General features: G+C 32.9%; 1 protein-coding gene across 3 annotated transcripts in view; it reads right to left on the reverse strand.

The window, feature by feature from the left end:
* Window positions 1–7762: 7762 nt before the first annotated feature.
* LOC124451889 overlaps window positions 7763–14796 on the reverse strand; it is a 61004-nt gene continuing 53970 nt past the window's right edge. For all 3 annotated transcript variants that reach the window (XM_047002478.1, XM_047002479.1, XM_047002477.1), the window contains 2 exons: window positions 11791–13803; window positions 7763–8725 (listed from right to left, as the gene is read on the reverse strand). In XM_047002478.1, coding sequence (XP_046858434.1) covers window positions 8700–8725; window positions 11791–13803 — 2039 coding nt within the window. In that variant the 3' untranslated portion in view covers window positions 7763–8699. The remainder of the gene's footprint in view (window positions 8726–11790; window positions 13804–14796) is intronic.

Here is a 14796-nt window from a genome sequence, read left to right on the forward strand (position 1 = left end):
TCGTGTACCTTTCACTTCTTCTACAGGTTTATATGATTCATGAACTTTCTCTTAAATATATTCTTTTTAATATCTTATGTAGTGAAAATATTTCAGCATTTCGATACGATGTGTTGTTTGGAAGTATCGAACTTGCGTAATGGCGTTGAATTATACGAGCATAGCTCATAGCCCAAACATTTCAAGTTGTTTTGTGTATGAATCACATCTTCCGCGCTTTGGGTGTATTTCGAAAGCAAATTTAGTGATATTCACATGTGAAAAGAATTATAATGTATTTCCGCTTGTAAAAGAAAGCGTCAGCAAGAAATTTCGTTTGCGTTTAGCAATATACTGAATAGTGATGTTGATATACATTATAGTGATGTTGTTCAACATATATTAATCACGATAATGGATGTTTGTTTAGGGTTTTGAGAATTCATTCAGTTTATGGCTTTGTTTTTTTGTGGAGTCTTACTGTCCTGTGTTTAAACAGTAGATCCAGGTGGTCCTATTGATACAATTAACAAAGGTTTGTCAAATTATTCATTTTTAAACGTCTTGCAAGTAAAACAATCGTTACATGTTTGTAGATGCAGATCGTCCAGGTTGGTATAGTCCTGAGAAGGACTGTTTTTTGTTTGTTGACTGACGTAAACGTCAGGTTAGCCGTATTTGCCAATACACAATTGACACCCACACATTTCCTGTACACATAGTACAATGACGTAAGAACCAGATAACAAATACGGCTAACCTGACGTTTACTCCTCATTTGAATCCGAAGATGACTACCGCTAAGGTTGTCGAAACGTCAGTCAACAACAACAAAAACAGTCCTTCTCAGGACTATACCAACCTGGACTATCTATATTTACAAACATAAAACTTGTTATAGTAAATAAATGTACATTATATATATTTGAATTGAATAACAGTTGCACAGTGTTACGTATGTGTCATTATGGGTACAATTTTTGATTACTTCTAATGTTTTTAAAGTTCTAACTGATGTAATTCAGTCTTTATACTGCAAAATCAGTATCTTAAAGACTTAAATAGTTATTTATAAATTTTAAATAAGGGGCTGAATATGAGCTAATGTACGATCTGATTGATTCCTTACTAGACTACCTCTTTGGTAGAATAAATACAATGAATGCAAAATTTGAGGAGCAAATCTATATCAATTATATTACAGGTACATCTAATTGTTATTTTTCTTCAAGATTTTCAACTTATTAATATATTGATATAAGATTATAAGTTGTGGTACACATGCACCAATAGTTCTCAGAATAACTGCTTAACATTTTTGTTCGGGAGTTACTTTTAGGGCAACTTCAGAGCAATACTACCGTTGTTAATACATTTAAACCGTTTAATAGAATATAACATTGCGCACAACAGATATCAAATTCAACTAAAACATACAAATGAATGCAGTATGCAAATAAAATACATTTTCAGCATTTAAATCGATCAAATGGTTGCCAAAGAGTCCAGACAAATACAAGCAAAAGAGAATGCAAATATCAATGTATTATTGAAAAAATGGTTCAATTTCTCATTTGTGACCAGTATATAGTGGTATGTCACTCGTCTAGACTTGTATATTCGTCGCATGTACTCGTAGGTACTCGTATGTCACTCGTATGTACTCGTATGTACTCGTATGAACTCGTGTGATGTTTTAGTCACGATCACCACAACACAGCTCTAATAAAACACAAGTGTATGAAGGCAAAGCTATCATGAAAACAGCAAGCAAAAATACGATTTTTAAATAAAGCGACAAAATGTTATTTTGTCATCAATAATCATGAAATTGTACAAGAATAAAAATGCTATAGTATAGACTCGTGGCTTTATAACAAAAAAAATAGCCAACTCAGTTCCAAATAATCTAAAGAATGCATGACTTGAATTTAATAAAGGTATCAACATAATAACTATTTTGTTAATGAAATGAAGCAAAATTTTAAACCCAGGCGCTTCTCCTTGACTCCCAAAAAATCCACGATGAGAAATCAGATAGAAACTATTGTATGTAATGCAAGTTATTTATGAACATGGCTGAATCCTTTAGAGTTGTTTACTTTGTAAATATAACAGAATGTGTAAAAAACTTGCATGTCCTCGAAAGTTCTTGAATTCATGAAGATTTTGTAACTGCGTAAAAGCACTATTGATAAAGCGCATTTAATAATAACGACAAGTTTTTTTAAAATAAACATGTTTCAACATCTCATGATCCCATCTTCAGTATATAAGAAAGAGTATTATGTATGTGATAAATATATATAAGAGTAATATGATACAGTTCATACAGATCATCGACACTGCAGATACTACATTCGCACTTAAAATCATAGAAGCACTTCACATTAACAAAACTAACCCTAATCTCAACGTTCAAGTTTTTCGTTTTAACACTATATTCAACCTGTAAATACACTCATCTGATCATGAATTTGAATTTCTTGATGAGATTTTTGCAAATATGTCAGCTAACGACATAGTTTCCTTAAATATACTACTACTATGGCTTACTGAATAGTATAAACTATATTTTTTTAAGCTTGGAGTAGGGCGAGTAGTGTTTTAATTCTGGGAGATTTGCTCATGTCGTATACAGAGTCATGGCAAAGCACATGGTAGTAAGCCCTTCTTCAGGTGGATAACTGGATAAAGTAGAAATTTTTCATATAGATTAAAACATTCAACTTTTCTTCTGTGTACATAACAATGGTTTACATATGAAGACGGCAATCACAAAGTTTGTATTATTATCACTGGAGGAGCCTACAGCCAGTATAATCGACATGTTTTAAGTGAGTATGAGTATATCAACACAATGAAAGAGGCATCCAAAGCAGGTTGTTGTATATTGAAGGTATATGTATGAAATATAGTGTGAAGGATCAAAACAAACTCTTTCAACTCTTCTCTCCGTTCATAACAGCAATAAATTTTATTGATTTACTGTTGAAGCTGTTGAAAAGTCAGTTAGTGTTTTGGAAGGTTGTGAGTTATTCGTGAATGATCGTGGATCCCATGTGAATGCCAGCAAGGAAGTAGAATGTGATGCGATGATTATGGATGGACACACCTTAAATACAGGTTACAATTTTTGATACTTTAATAAAAAATTTGTTACAAGACAATGTATTAGAGACAAACAAAACCTTTAGTATCATTCTAGAATAACCACAATAAAGCTTGATACTCGATTTAAGACGAGTCATGAAATGAGAAAATCAATTCACATTTTTTCTATGTGTTGTAGGTGCAGTAATCTCGTATCGACATTTCAAAAACCCAGTTGGTCTTTCATGAAAGGTTATGAAAGATACATAACACTGTGCTATAGTGGTGATGGTGCTTCGGATTTTGCAATAAGCACTGATTTACCTTGTTGTGAACCGAATCAATTAATAACAGCAGGAAAAATGAAAAATTACATCCTTAATGAGCGCTTTAACGACCGTGTAGAATATTTCTATGAGATAGAACCTATCCCAGATTGGCTCCCTAAAAATGTCCATACTTCATGTGATGTTGCAATTGATAAAAAAGTCAACTTGGCATGTGCCACATCAACAGGTAATGAAAAACAAAGACATGTCGCATGTTTACATATGTTCATGGGAGTAGGAAGATCAATATTTTCATAATTAGATATGCAGCGTTGGGTACCTTAGAAATCCATTATTTTCTACTGATTATAACATGAATTGATGAATATGAAACATTGAACTAAAATACATGGAACGCTATCTGAAGCAAGTTATTGAAGCCAAATCTTACACCCGGACACGCGACACTATGCCCAGACACGCGACACTACACCCAGACTCGTGTTTAGTGTTTCGAGATTCTCTCACGAAGTGAAAATTGATTGAACTACGTACTCGTATCTCGGTGTAATGTCACGTGTCTGGGTGTAGGATTTGGCTTCAAAAAATTGCTATGCTTTTCTGTTACAGGTAGCGGTCAATGTATTTTATGGTTCCATGATATGAACGCCCCTTCCTCGCTCAATTATCCATCTTTAATCATCCAACCCCCATGCATATGTTCAGTGATTAATTAACAAGAAATCAAACACAAATTCTACATCAACACAGTTATCACATACATCATCATAGGAGGTATTGCTGGGGAACGTAAAGGTCGTGTTAGTGATGCTGCATTAGTTGGTTGTGGTGGATATGAAAATGATAAAGGAGCAGCTGAAACAACTGGTCATGGAGAGAAGTTGATATAATTAACCTTGGTACGTCAAGTTGTCACTGAAATGGAAAATGACACAGTTAGTGTAAAAAATAGATAATTTATTTATTCGCTCGTAAATTATTGTTTGAATTGATGAATCGCTTTGATGCATTGCACAGTAAATTCCATAAAACCAAATGTGATTTATATTTGGAACTGTGCAAACTATTTCAAAAGAAAATCATTATAAAAGAAGTGGAAAGTTTTGGTTTTCTATAGTTGCACTGATTACCAACTAAATCAAATCACAAAAAAATGTAGTTCTATATGCAGAACTGTATGGCACAATCGAGAATCGGGGAGTCCTATTCATATATGCAAGTTCTAATTTTTAGAGAGACAGATTTTCTGAGGGGCTACAGGGGGGTGCTCTACTAAAAACATTTAAGCTTCCTCAATTTTTAGAAAAAAAAGAAATCAATAGTACAGTTGAGCTGAGTTTTTCTATAGGCAATGTTTCAACTTTGTACACAACCTTCGATGGCTGCATCACCAGACAGCCATAAAATCCAGACCCTCACTTTGTCTTACGTCACTTCCTTACCAGCGCAACCCTCTAAATGTTTTTAAAGAATGAGTATCAGGGTCATGCTTTGCACGCTTTGTTGACCATTTTAAGGCAACCTGAAAATGGAGGCTGTAATGGAGGATGTTTGATTTGAGTACATAAGTACAGCATATAAATACGGCATGAATATCGTAGCAGCAGTTAAATTATCAACCATAAATACTTCCTATAAATAAATATGATCATATAAGTCGATGAACGAAACAAAACCTGTACTGAATATGCATTTGATTGCTTAAGTGCACGAAAGTTCCCGTATGAAAACATAAACATTATTAAGCCCGCAAAGCATGATCCCGATAGTCATTCTTTAAACGACCTTAGTAAAAAAATATAGAAATCTATTCATGGTTGTATTGCGCGAATAGACTTTTGAGGTAGGTTTTTGTAAATCGTTACTTGAAAATTTATTATGAATTAGAAAGTTTAAGTGTTCTAGGTCGTTATAGTAAAAAATACACTTCTATGTTTACTAAAATTAGAATTTACCGATTTCCTAATCAAGTTTCTTCGTAAAGTTTGAATTTCCCTTTTTTTTTAAGAAAGCGACGGAATTAGCGGTAAATTTAATGAGAGAAAAACTGTACGGTTCAGGAGGAGCTATTGCGATTCACAAAAACGGAAATTTTGGTAAAACATTTTCTACTCATCTAATGTCTTAGGCTAGCATCAAAGATGATGTTTTGAAGGGTGGATTTGAGAAAAATGAAACAGGAAAAGCAAAATTGTTGCACAACGAAAGAATTAACTATAAAATTACCATTACTATATGATTTAGGGTCATATTTCCTTAATGTATATATATACTTATCTTCACAATTATGTACACGTTAACTCTACTACAAGTAGGAAACATCATACTTTCCTTCATTGTTTTAAAATTTTTAACTTTTTTACTGAAAAATATAATGTCACCTTTCTTTCAAAATTTCATTATTTTTTAATGCAAGAAAATTGACAAGATTCTACGTTTAGACGGTGTAGTTGTAGCTGATATCATGATGTTAGTTATTTTTCAGATTTTAATATACATTATTTGTTGTGTTCATGGAAAAGTGACTCCAAAGTGACAAATTAACCTATTGTGATAATTTCGATCAATATGTTAATCTTACTGATGCATTCTTGTGCATGTTTTAATGTTGTCTTAAATTCCTTGGAGGAAAAAACAACTTTTGTGTTTGCAACGAAGATATGTACTATAGCGAAGCAAATAGCTTGCAAGAATTTATGCAAATTATCAAAATACGTAAGAAGATCTACTTTATGACGATCTTCTTTTTCATTCGCCCTTGTTTTTAAAAATATCGTTTTTTCCTGAAGCCCAGTTATTATTGGACAAGAGGGAAGTTATCGCAACGAGGTACATGTACTTTGTAGAGTAAAAAAAAGAAAAGCGTTTATTGAAAAAGTACGCGAAACACGAGTACGTAATAGATATACCACCCTGGGCGCTTCACGCTGTATAACAGACTTGGTTACTTACTAACGTCCAGTAGCATACACGCCCATGACACGAGAAAAAATAACTGAGCTTTAAACATACGGGGGAATTGGGAAAGAGGTTGTCGATATTTGGCAAAACTCACATGGCAAACTTAAGAAACATCAAATTTGTTACATTTCATATAAACTCAATCTTATGTCTGTATATCAAATGCTAACTGCTAACCCATAATGAAATGAAGCAAAATTTGAAAGGAAGACGCATCTCCTTGACACCCAAACATTCCACGATAAGAAAATCAGATTGAAACTAGTGTATGGTCACAGAATAATGATTATACAGAATGGTCACTCAGGTGTACAACGCGTCCTCATGTCGGCCATTATTCCAGCCAGATGATTAGGATTTCTCACTTGTTTAAAACCATTAAAATTACATGACGTCATACTTAATAATGAATTCAAGTATATTGTTACTTAAAAAATGACTTCGGATCATTTTAAAGGTTTGGAAAAAGTCAAAAACCCTATCATCTGGCTGGAATAATGGCGGCCACCATGCGCGGCCCGACATGCGCGAGAACAAAAACGTCAAAGGTTTCGACACGAGTGACTCTTCTGTGTATTCTTATTCTGTGGCATGGTGCTATAGTCGAAAACCCGTTATAAGAGTTTGTATTCATTTCATTTACCGGAAGTAATCTCAACTGTTTTCGGGTAAAATGACCATGACTAACAACATGGCATAGCTAATGATCTCACCTTGTGAACCATTCTTTACGTAGATATACACATTATACGGGGTGTTCCCAAAAAGAACAAATACACGATGTATCAAAAAACAGTATTATAAAATTCAACTTATTCTGAAAATTTAATTCCTGCTCACCATATGCCACTGATGCCTTTTTCTGAACTAAATTCTAGGAGACTAATGATATGCATGAAAGTCGTTTGATTTAGATTTAGAATCCTGCAAACCATTCAAATCGACAAATCAACTTTCGAATTATGTCTATTTAAACAATTAGTTGCATTTTATATAGGTGCTGTGTATAGTAATTGCGATTGGTTCATTAGTAGTCACATGACTTGAAATAAATGCACGCTTTCCTTCCAGGAAAACAAGTGAAAAGGTGTTGCCCACTCATTTTAATATTATAACGAATAAAACAGCCACCAAGCCGAAAACTGAAAACTTTTCTCGAGCTTATTAAGCGACGAAAATCAACTATTAATAAAAAAGAAGAAAATAATCGGAAGTCAACCTAAAATGCTGTGGTCAATCATAGCATTTTGCAACGAAATTTTGTCGGCCAATTCCGAGACATTGATTTTATTGAAGAGTTGTTGAAATTTATGATTTTTTCCCTATACGACAAAACACTTAATGTACTCACCCCCGGGAAATAGTGAGCCTAATTTCCCGAGAGTCTCAATATAGGTTTGGTGTAGTGGACAAATGTGAAAATTATTTAAGACACTATATATAGATCAACACACATATATTGTAACAATTTTGTAGAAAACATATTTATACGATTATTTCCTACATTAACATACTAATATAATAAAACTACGTTAATATGTGTTAAAAAACAAAGTTCAACAAAACACTGCGCAAAAAGAAAGTTTCTCTCCAAATAATTTTTTATAAGTGCTAAATGAATGAATCCCAACCAGTCTTTAAAATGACAATTGCAATTGTTCAGTTTCGATAAAATGTGGGTATTTTTCAAATTCCTTTACAAGATGACAGTTACCAACAAATAACGTTGCTGAATGTGAGTGCAAGTTATTATACAACTATTGAATGCTAATTTTAAAAATTAGTATTTTTGAATTCAGGATAAGACACGTCCTTTTCTAAAGCACCAGTAATCTTCACATACCAGTTGGAAAATTACTATTAATCTAAAAAATGGAGTTGAATTATGTGGGATTCATTTATTTAGCATTTAAAATTTAAAAAGCAAAAGAAAAATTTAGAAACGCAAAGAAAAAGTGCAGTAATGCAAAGTCTGCAAGCTACTCGTAAACGGACATCCTTGAGACCACGACCTAATGTCTGCTTACGGTAGATGTCCGTTTATGGGATGTTATTGACTATACGTAGATATGTATACACAAGAAAATGAAATACTTACGGTACATGTCCGTTTATGAGTTGTAATGAAAGATATCTATTCACTATACGTAGATATGTACACAACAATATGTAATAAATTTAATGATCTAAAATTGTTCACTACACAAAAAATAAAACACAGTGGATATAGAAATATGACATCTTGAAAAAGAAAGACGTTGAAATTTTTCCATATTTTTCATTCTCATAACTTGATGTAAATCTTACATGTCGAAGTTAATTTTGTTGTGAATGATTTGTTGACCATTTATATGAACTAAACTGATCACTTTCATTCTACAACCATCCATAGTTGACGTTTGCTTTGAATTTTCATGACATTTTGCTGTTATGATCTTAATTCATATCACAAATGTTATAGTATCATTCAAGTACATATATATTTTAGAGCATGCGCAAAGGCAATCGAGTGTCATAATATTCACAATGATAGTGTGTTTGTATCAAGAAGCAGCTTCAATTATAGATGCAGCAAAAGTCCCTATAGCCATCTCCAATAGCCGCAATGTACTAAAATGAAATTCTTTTATTCACTCTCATGATTACTTATGCGTTATGTTCACATCAAAACGTCCACATGAGATAATTTTCACGCTTCAGTTTTATAAAAAGTGAACAAAATAAACAGCCAGCTTTACCATTTTAAAAATGTAAAAGTTCATATCTTCCAAATTTGACATTTCAATGAACACGTGACCTGGGTGACGTTACAAAGTACAATAAATCCACAGAGAAACATGGTACATAAATTTGTCATTTCTTTCATTACGTCACTTCCTGAAATGAAGCTTCTTCTTGTATTATTGTTTGGATTAAGAGTAGACGATGGAATTTTATAGACAAGCCATAAACATCAAACTTTGGCAAAGTAACTTGCAGTATGTCCACTGATGTTTGAGTTGCTGTTGTTAAAAAACAATTTCCATGAAGTATTTATTTTTAAAGTAGAACTGTTCAAACGTTAACAATCTCTGACATCGATTTTTCATTAAAAGTTAAAAACTTGTCATTAAACATCCTTCCATATGCAACATTGTCGTTTGCTTTCCGTCTCTCTATATTGCAAAACTTTCTTTGACTTTTGTTAACTTTTCCTGTTCATAAGGTTTGGAGTGTTCAGTCACAATGGTTAAATTGTTTATCACGATGATGAACGTCAATCATAGGTCATTTTCTTGTGGAGTTTACAATTTACTAATTAACAGTCAGTGAGAAAGACAGCCAAATTTTTAGTTTTTCTTGAAAAAATTAGCAAAGGTACCATTGTTTTATTATAAATTTCGTTTTTCAAATTGATAAATATGAAAATATTCATATAACTGAAGTAACAATTGGGCTGTCTTTGTGTCTCTTAACAACTTAACTCGTAGATATTTTGTATATCAAAATGCAATAATTAAAAAGTATTAAGAAATTATTTCAGTGCAAGATAGTATTGATTTAATTAGTAACAACTTGTTTTTGGCGTAAAAGAGTATCGAAAAACGTGCAATATTAAAACCATCCTACACTGAATACATTTGCATGAAAATTATATGTTTACATGGTGTGGATATAAACAAAATATTACCAATGGTACAATAACTAACAAAAGTTTGCATTTTATATGTTTGTGTGATAAAAGCCAATAAAATTGTTTTCTTGTGCAATGAAAATTATTATCTTAGACACGAAATCATTTGTGTTTATGTCTTTATTGTCATTGAATTTTCATCTTTAATTGATTAATTTCAGCTTTTATACATGATCTCTCTAAATGTTGACATTATCGTACACTCCGGTCTCTGTATAGAACAATCAAAATTAGACAAAGGTCGTTTCATGAAATCATACGCAAATCGACATTAATTGAAATGTCAACAATGATAAGGATCATGCATAAAAACTGCACAAGATTTTCTTAAAGATAAAATATAGTCATTATCCAAAAGGGAGACAAATTTTATCATCAAAGATCAAATTTATCCACGTGGCAAGATGATTTTTAAGCATTGTACTGGGATCTTTAAGGAAGAAAAAATTAAAGCAAGTTTGCGTTTACGATAGTAATAAAAAGTTCTTGGAAATATACTCACTAATGGGAGAAATCTACAATCTTAAACTAATTCAAATCAATCAAACATAACTCATCATTAATTATATACCTATCATCAACAAAGAAAAACTTTGACTTCACAAAATCCTCAGTAGAACTATAAATAATTTGTATGTTTTTAACGTCAAATACTTTCACATACTCACGCATGGCATCTATAACTAATTTATCTGCTGAAGGTGAAAATCTGCTCAATAAATACTGCCAGTAATATCATGTATATATTCAATGTCTTCATCTGCCATTAATTGGCAATTTCCTCCTGAATTATGTCATTCCATCCAATAACTTGTTTGTCTTCATTTGACAAGCAAATGATACATCACTCACCTCAAAAATTTTGTTTGTACCTTTTAATTCATCGAAACTATAACCAAGTTTTGTCAAATCATTATTCCAAAGCTCAGGAATATTTTTGCCGTAAGCAAAATAACTCCATTTTCTACAGCAACCATGTCACTAACAAAACATTCCTTGACAACAAAGTCAAATGAGTTGAGATTGTATAGCAATATCCTTGAATTTTCTTCATTGCTCCGATACAGAAATTTTCCATTTGAGCAAAATTTTTGGCTACTTAAACAGTAACTGTTAGTTAAACATGCACTCGGTATTAAATAAAGACGTAATTCAAGTTAGTAAGTAAAAAAAGAACATTGCCATTGTTCAAAACAATATAATACGTCTCTACTCTACTTTCCTGGAAGGAAAACCTTAATCTGGTATCCTCGAAAGGATCAAGAGGAAAAAACGAAGTTTGGAAATCAGGATCTAATTTAGGAAATTTCTCACCAGTGGGATTTAGAATGAAAGGTTCGCTCTGGAAGAAAGGAGGCCAACCACAACACCAAGAATGAAGACCAACAGTGAACAAAACACCAGACTTACATAAAATGATCAGACAGTAAATGATCGTAGTAAACGAATTTTTCATAATTATTCGCAACATCAAATATTTCAATAACTTTTCTTTCCTCCATAACACACAAATATCTTCCAGAATTAGAAAAACACAGTGAGGTCACATTATTTACAAAACCCGTGTCTCTGTGCTCTAACTAAGGTGAATCTTTGAAACGTGTTTGAAGCATTGTGGTGGCTTGAGACGACAGATCTTTGATCACAGAATAAACATCATTAAATAACAATCGAATATCATCAGAAATAAGAAAGTACACATCATGTGTGTTGAATAGTTTAAAATTTTCTAAAGTACGGCGAGAGTCAACCAAAATAGAAGCAAGTAAAACTTCCAAGTCAAAAGATATTTACCAACATTTCCAGCGATACATTCATTATCAGAAATATAGAGTAAATGAAACAACCAATACTTGACTGAATACTTCACTGACGCATGTTTGATGATGTCATAGTTTACACCTCCAGCTTTGAGGTTATCCAAAGATTTTAAACAAAATTCTAAAACAAGTCGATGACCACAAGAAGTTTTTACTGAGTAATCATGTTTTCGATCATCCAACAACCAATCATTTAAGGATTCGTGAAAAAACGAAACACATCCTTCTTCATTGCTAACAAACAGACAAGAGATAATTTTTCTAACCCCAAGTGACATGCGATTCGAATTCAAACAAAGAACGTCATCGATCATTTTCCAAGGAAGAGGTTCCTTAGCAACAGCCAGAGCATTTAAAATTGACTGAAACTTTTCGTTACTGATATGAAAAAAATCTAATTCCTTACTTAATCTTGTTAAGCAAATTTCGTAATATTCACTGACATCTTTTGGTATGGAACCATTCAACAAATCCTGATTTTTGACTTCACTGCTAAGAAGCGAAGCAAGCAACATAAGTCCGTCAGCTTTTTCTGCCAAAATATTTTTAACATCAGGAAGAATGTCAGTAGAGCCAATTCTTTCATCAATCAAAAATTTAATATCCTTTAAATTGCGATCATCGCTGCAGTTAATGAACAGTGGAATTAATTTTTCGAACATATTTAAAGCAACTTCGTTAGGTCTCGTGGTAATTACAAAGCGAAAACAAGGCGGAAGTTTGTGTAAGTGATTAGCAAGCAAATAAGCAAGGTCATCTCTTTCTGAATAACCACATTCATCAAGAGCATCCAGCACAACTAACATTCGCTTGGGAACTTCTGAGATATTACAAAACAACTCAGTAAAAAGAAGGGAAAATAATCCTTCAACATTCATGCGATTCAAAGGCTGAGAGAGTTTACCCGAAAGTTTTTCCACAAGTTGTTGTTTGTAAGGAGGAAACTTACGACTAATTTGCATCGCTAAAGATTGAAGAAGTACGTTGGCTTTATTGTAACGACTGTTGTTGTGTCGAAAGAAATGAACTGCAGTCAAATATTGTGGATAACGTTTACATAAAGTAGCTGCAATTACAGATTTACCCATACCAGCAACAGCAGAAATAATAAATGCACGATTTTTAGAAGTGTCGTCTTCAAACCAAGCTAAAAACTCATTAAAAACCCATTCCCGTGTTCCCTCTAAAAATTTTTCATAATGATGTTTAATTTCGCTTTCAAAGTTACAGCTAACAAGGTTTTTTGTCAAAAAATATTCTTCTGGACCTAAGTGAGGGTGATGTCGTATTTCATGTACTTCGTCTTTAATTACTGTGAAACTATCTTTTACCTGTTGTAAATCTTTCTCTATACCCTCCACTACATTCTTAATACCTCTCTGAACAGTTTTAATATCAGATAAATCGCTCTTTAATCTATCCCATTCTCTCAAAATTCTTTTATATTCTTCATTACCAAACAACTCATTTTTCAATCTATCTATTTCTTCCTGACTTATTCCTAAACGAACTGATGGTTCGCTTATTTCCGCCCAGTGATTTTCAAATTCATCAAAGCTTACTGAAGTGTTAGGTAAGTGAGCAAAACGACCATTACGAAATAACCTGATACGGGTAATATCTGCTTCAGTTGAATCATCAGTGCGGTCATTTACTGACGTCCATATTGGATCATGAGGTGGTTTTAAACCACAAATATTACGCAGGAGAATACAAAGTAAAGTAATGTCAAACTTATTTTCATTTGCAAATATTGGAGGAGGAGGATACAGTAAATCCCATTGATGTTGCTTTATTTGCCTATCTTTTAGCGACAAAAGCTTACGATAATTTTTTCTGTCATTTAAAAAATAAAATAAATCAGTACCTGACAGTTGTTTCCTCAATGTTATTCTTAAAGCTTCTCCACCAATATCAACAATTAATCTCATCAACTTAAAACCATTAGTTTTCATATCTGAGCTCAAGACAGGTATAATGTTGCTCCCTGCAGAAAAAAAAGTAGGTAAAACTTCCATGGTACAAATTCATAGTGATTATAAAGGAAAACCTGCGGCCGGTTACATGAAGGCAGAATAGTTTTATCCATTAGGTGTCAAATTGTTTTAAACTTTTACAAAATCTCTTAAAAGGGAATAATATGTAATTTGAACCGAGCAATCATTGAAATATTGCTTTTAAGATTACAAAATTGGTTACCTCGGTATCTTGGATAGCCTTACTATTGGTTACCTCAGTATCTAGGCTAGCCTAACAATTAGTTACCTCAGTATCTAGGCTAGCCTCACTATTGGTTTCCTCAGTATCTAGGCTAGCCTCACTATTGGTTACCTCGGTATCTTGGATAGCGTTATTATTGGTTACCTCAGTATCTAGGCTAGCCTTACTATCAGTTACCTCAGTATCTAGGCTTCTAGGCTAGCCTCAATATTAATTACCTCAGTATCTAGGCTAGCCTTATTATTAGTTTCCTCAGTATCTAAGGTAGCCTCACTACTGGTTACCTCGGTATCTTGGATAGCCTTACTATTGGTAACCTCAGTATCTAGGCTAGCCTCATTATTGGTTACCTCAGTATCTAGGCTAGCCTTACTATCAGTTACCTCAGTACCTAGGCTAGCCTCACTATTAGTTACCTCAGTATTTTGGCTAGTCTCACTATTGGTTACCTCAGTAACCATGCTAGCTTCGTCACTGTTTATCTCAGTATATAGTTATTTCAATTTGAAAGTCATTTTGCTCTGTAACAGAGTGTACACTAGGTAAGAAATGAGAACGACATGGGTATTGCGAAAATATTTATCAAAGAAAGTACAATTGTAATTGTATTACAAATATAGGATAAAAAAAAAACGACAACCGCTTTGAAATCCATATGAAATTAAATATCAAAACAAATAATCTTAAATAATCATTTTTTACAAGATATGCTGCGGACTAAATGTTGGTGAAATGTCTGTGTCACACTCTACGATATAAA

This window comes from Xenia sp. Carnegie-2017, unplaced genomic scaffold (genome assembly GCF_021976095.1).
Source record: "Xenia sp. Carnegie-2017 unplaced genomic scaffold, XeniaSp_v1 HiC_scaffold_24, whole genome shotgun sequence".
NCBI lineage: Eukaryota > Metazoa > Cnidaria > Anthozoa > Malacalcyonacea > Xeniidae > Xenia > Xenia sp. Carnegie-2017.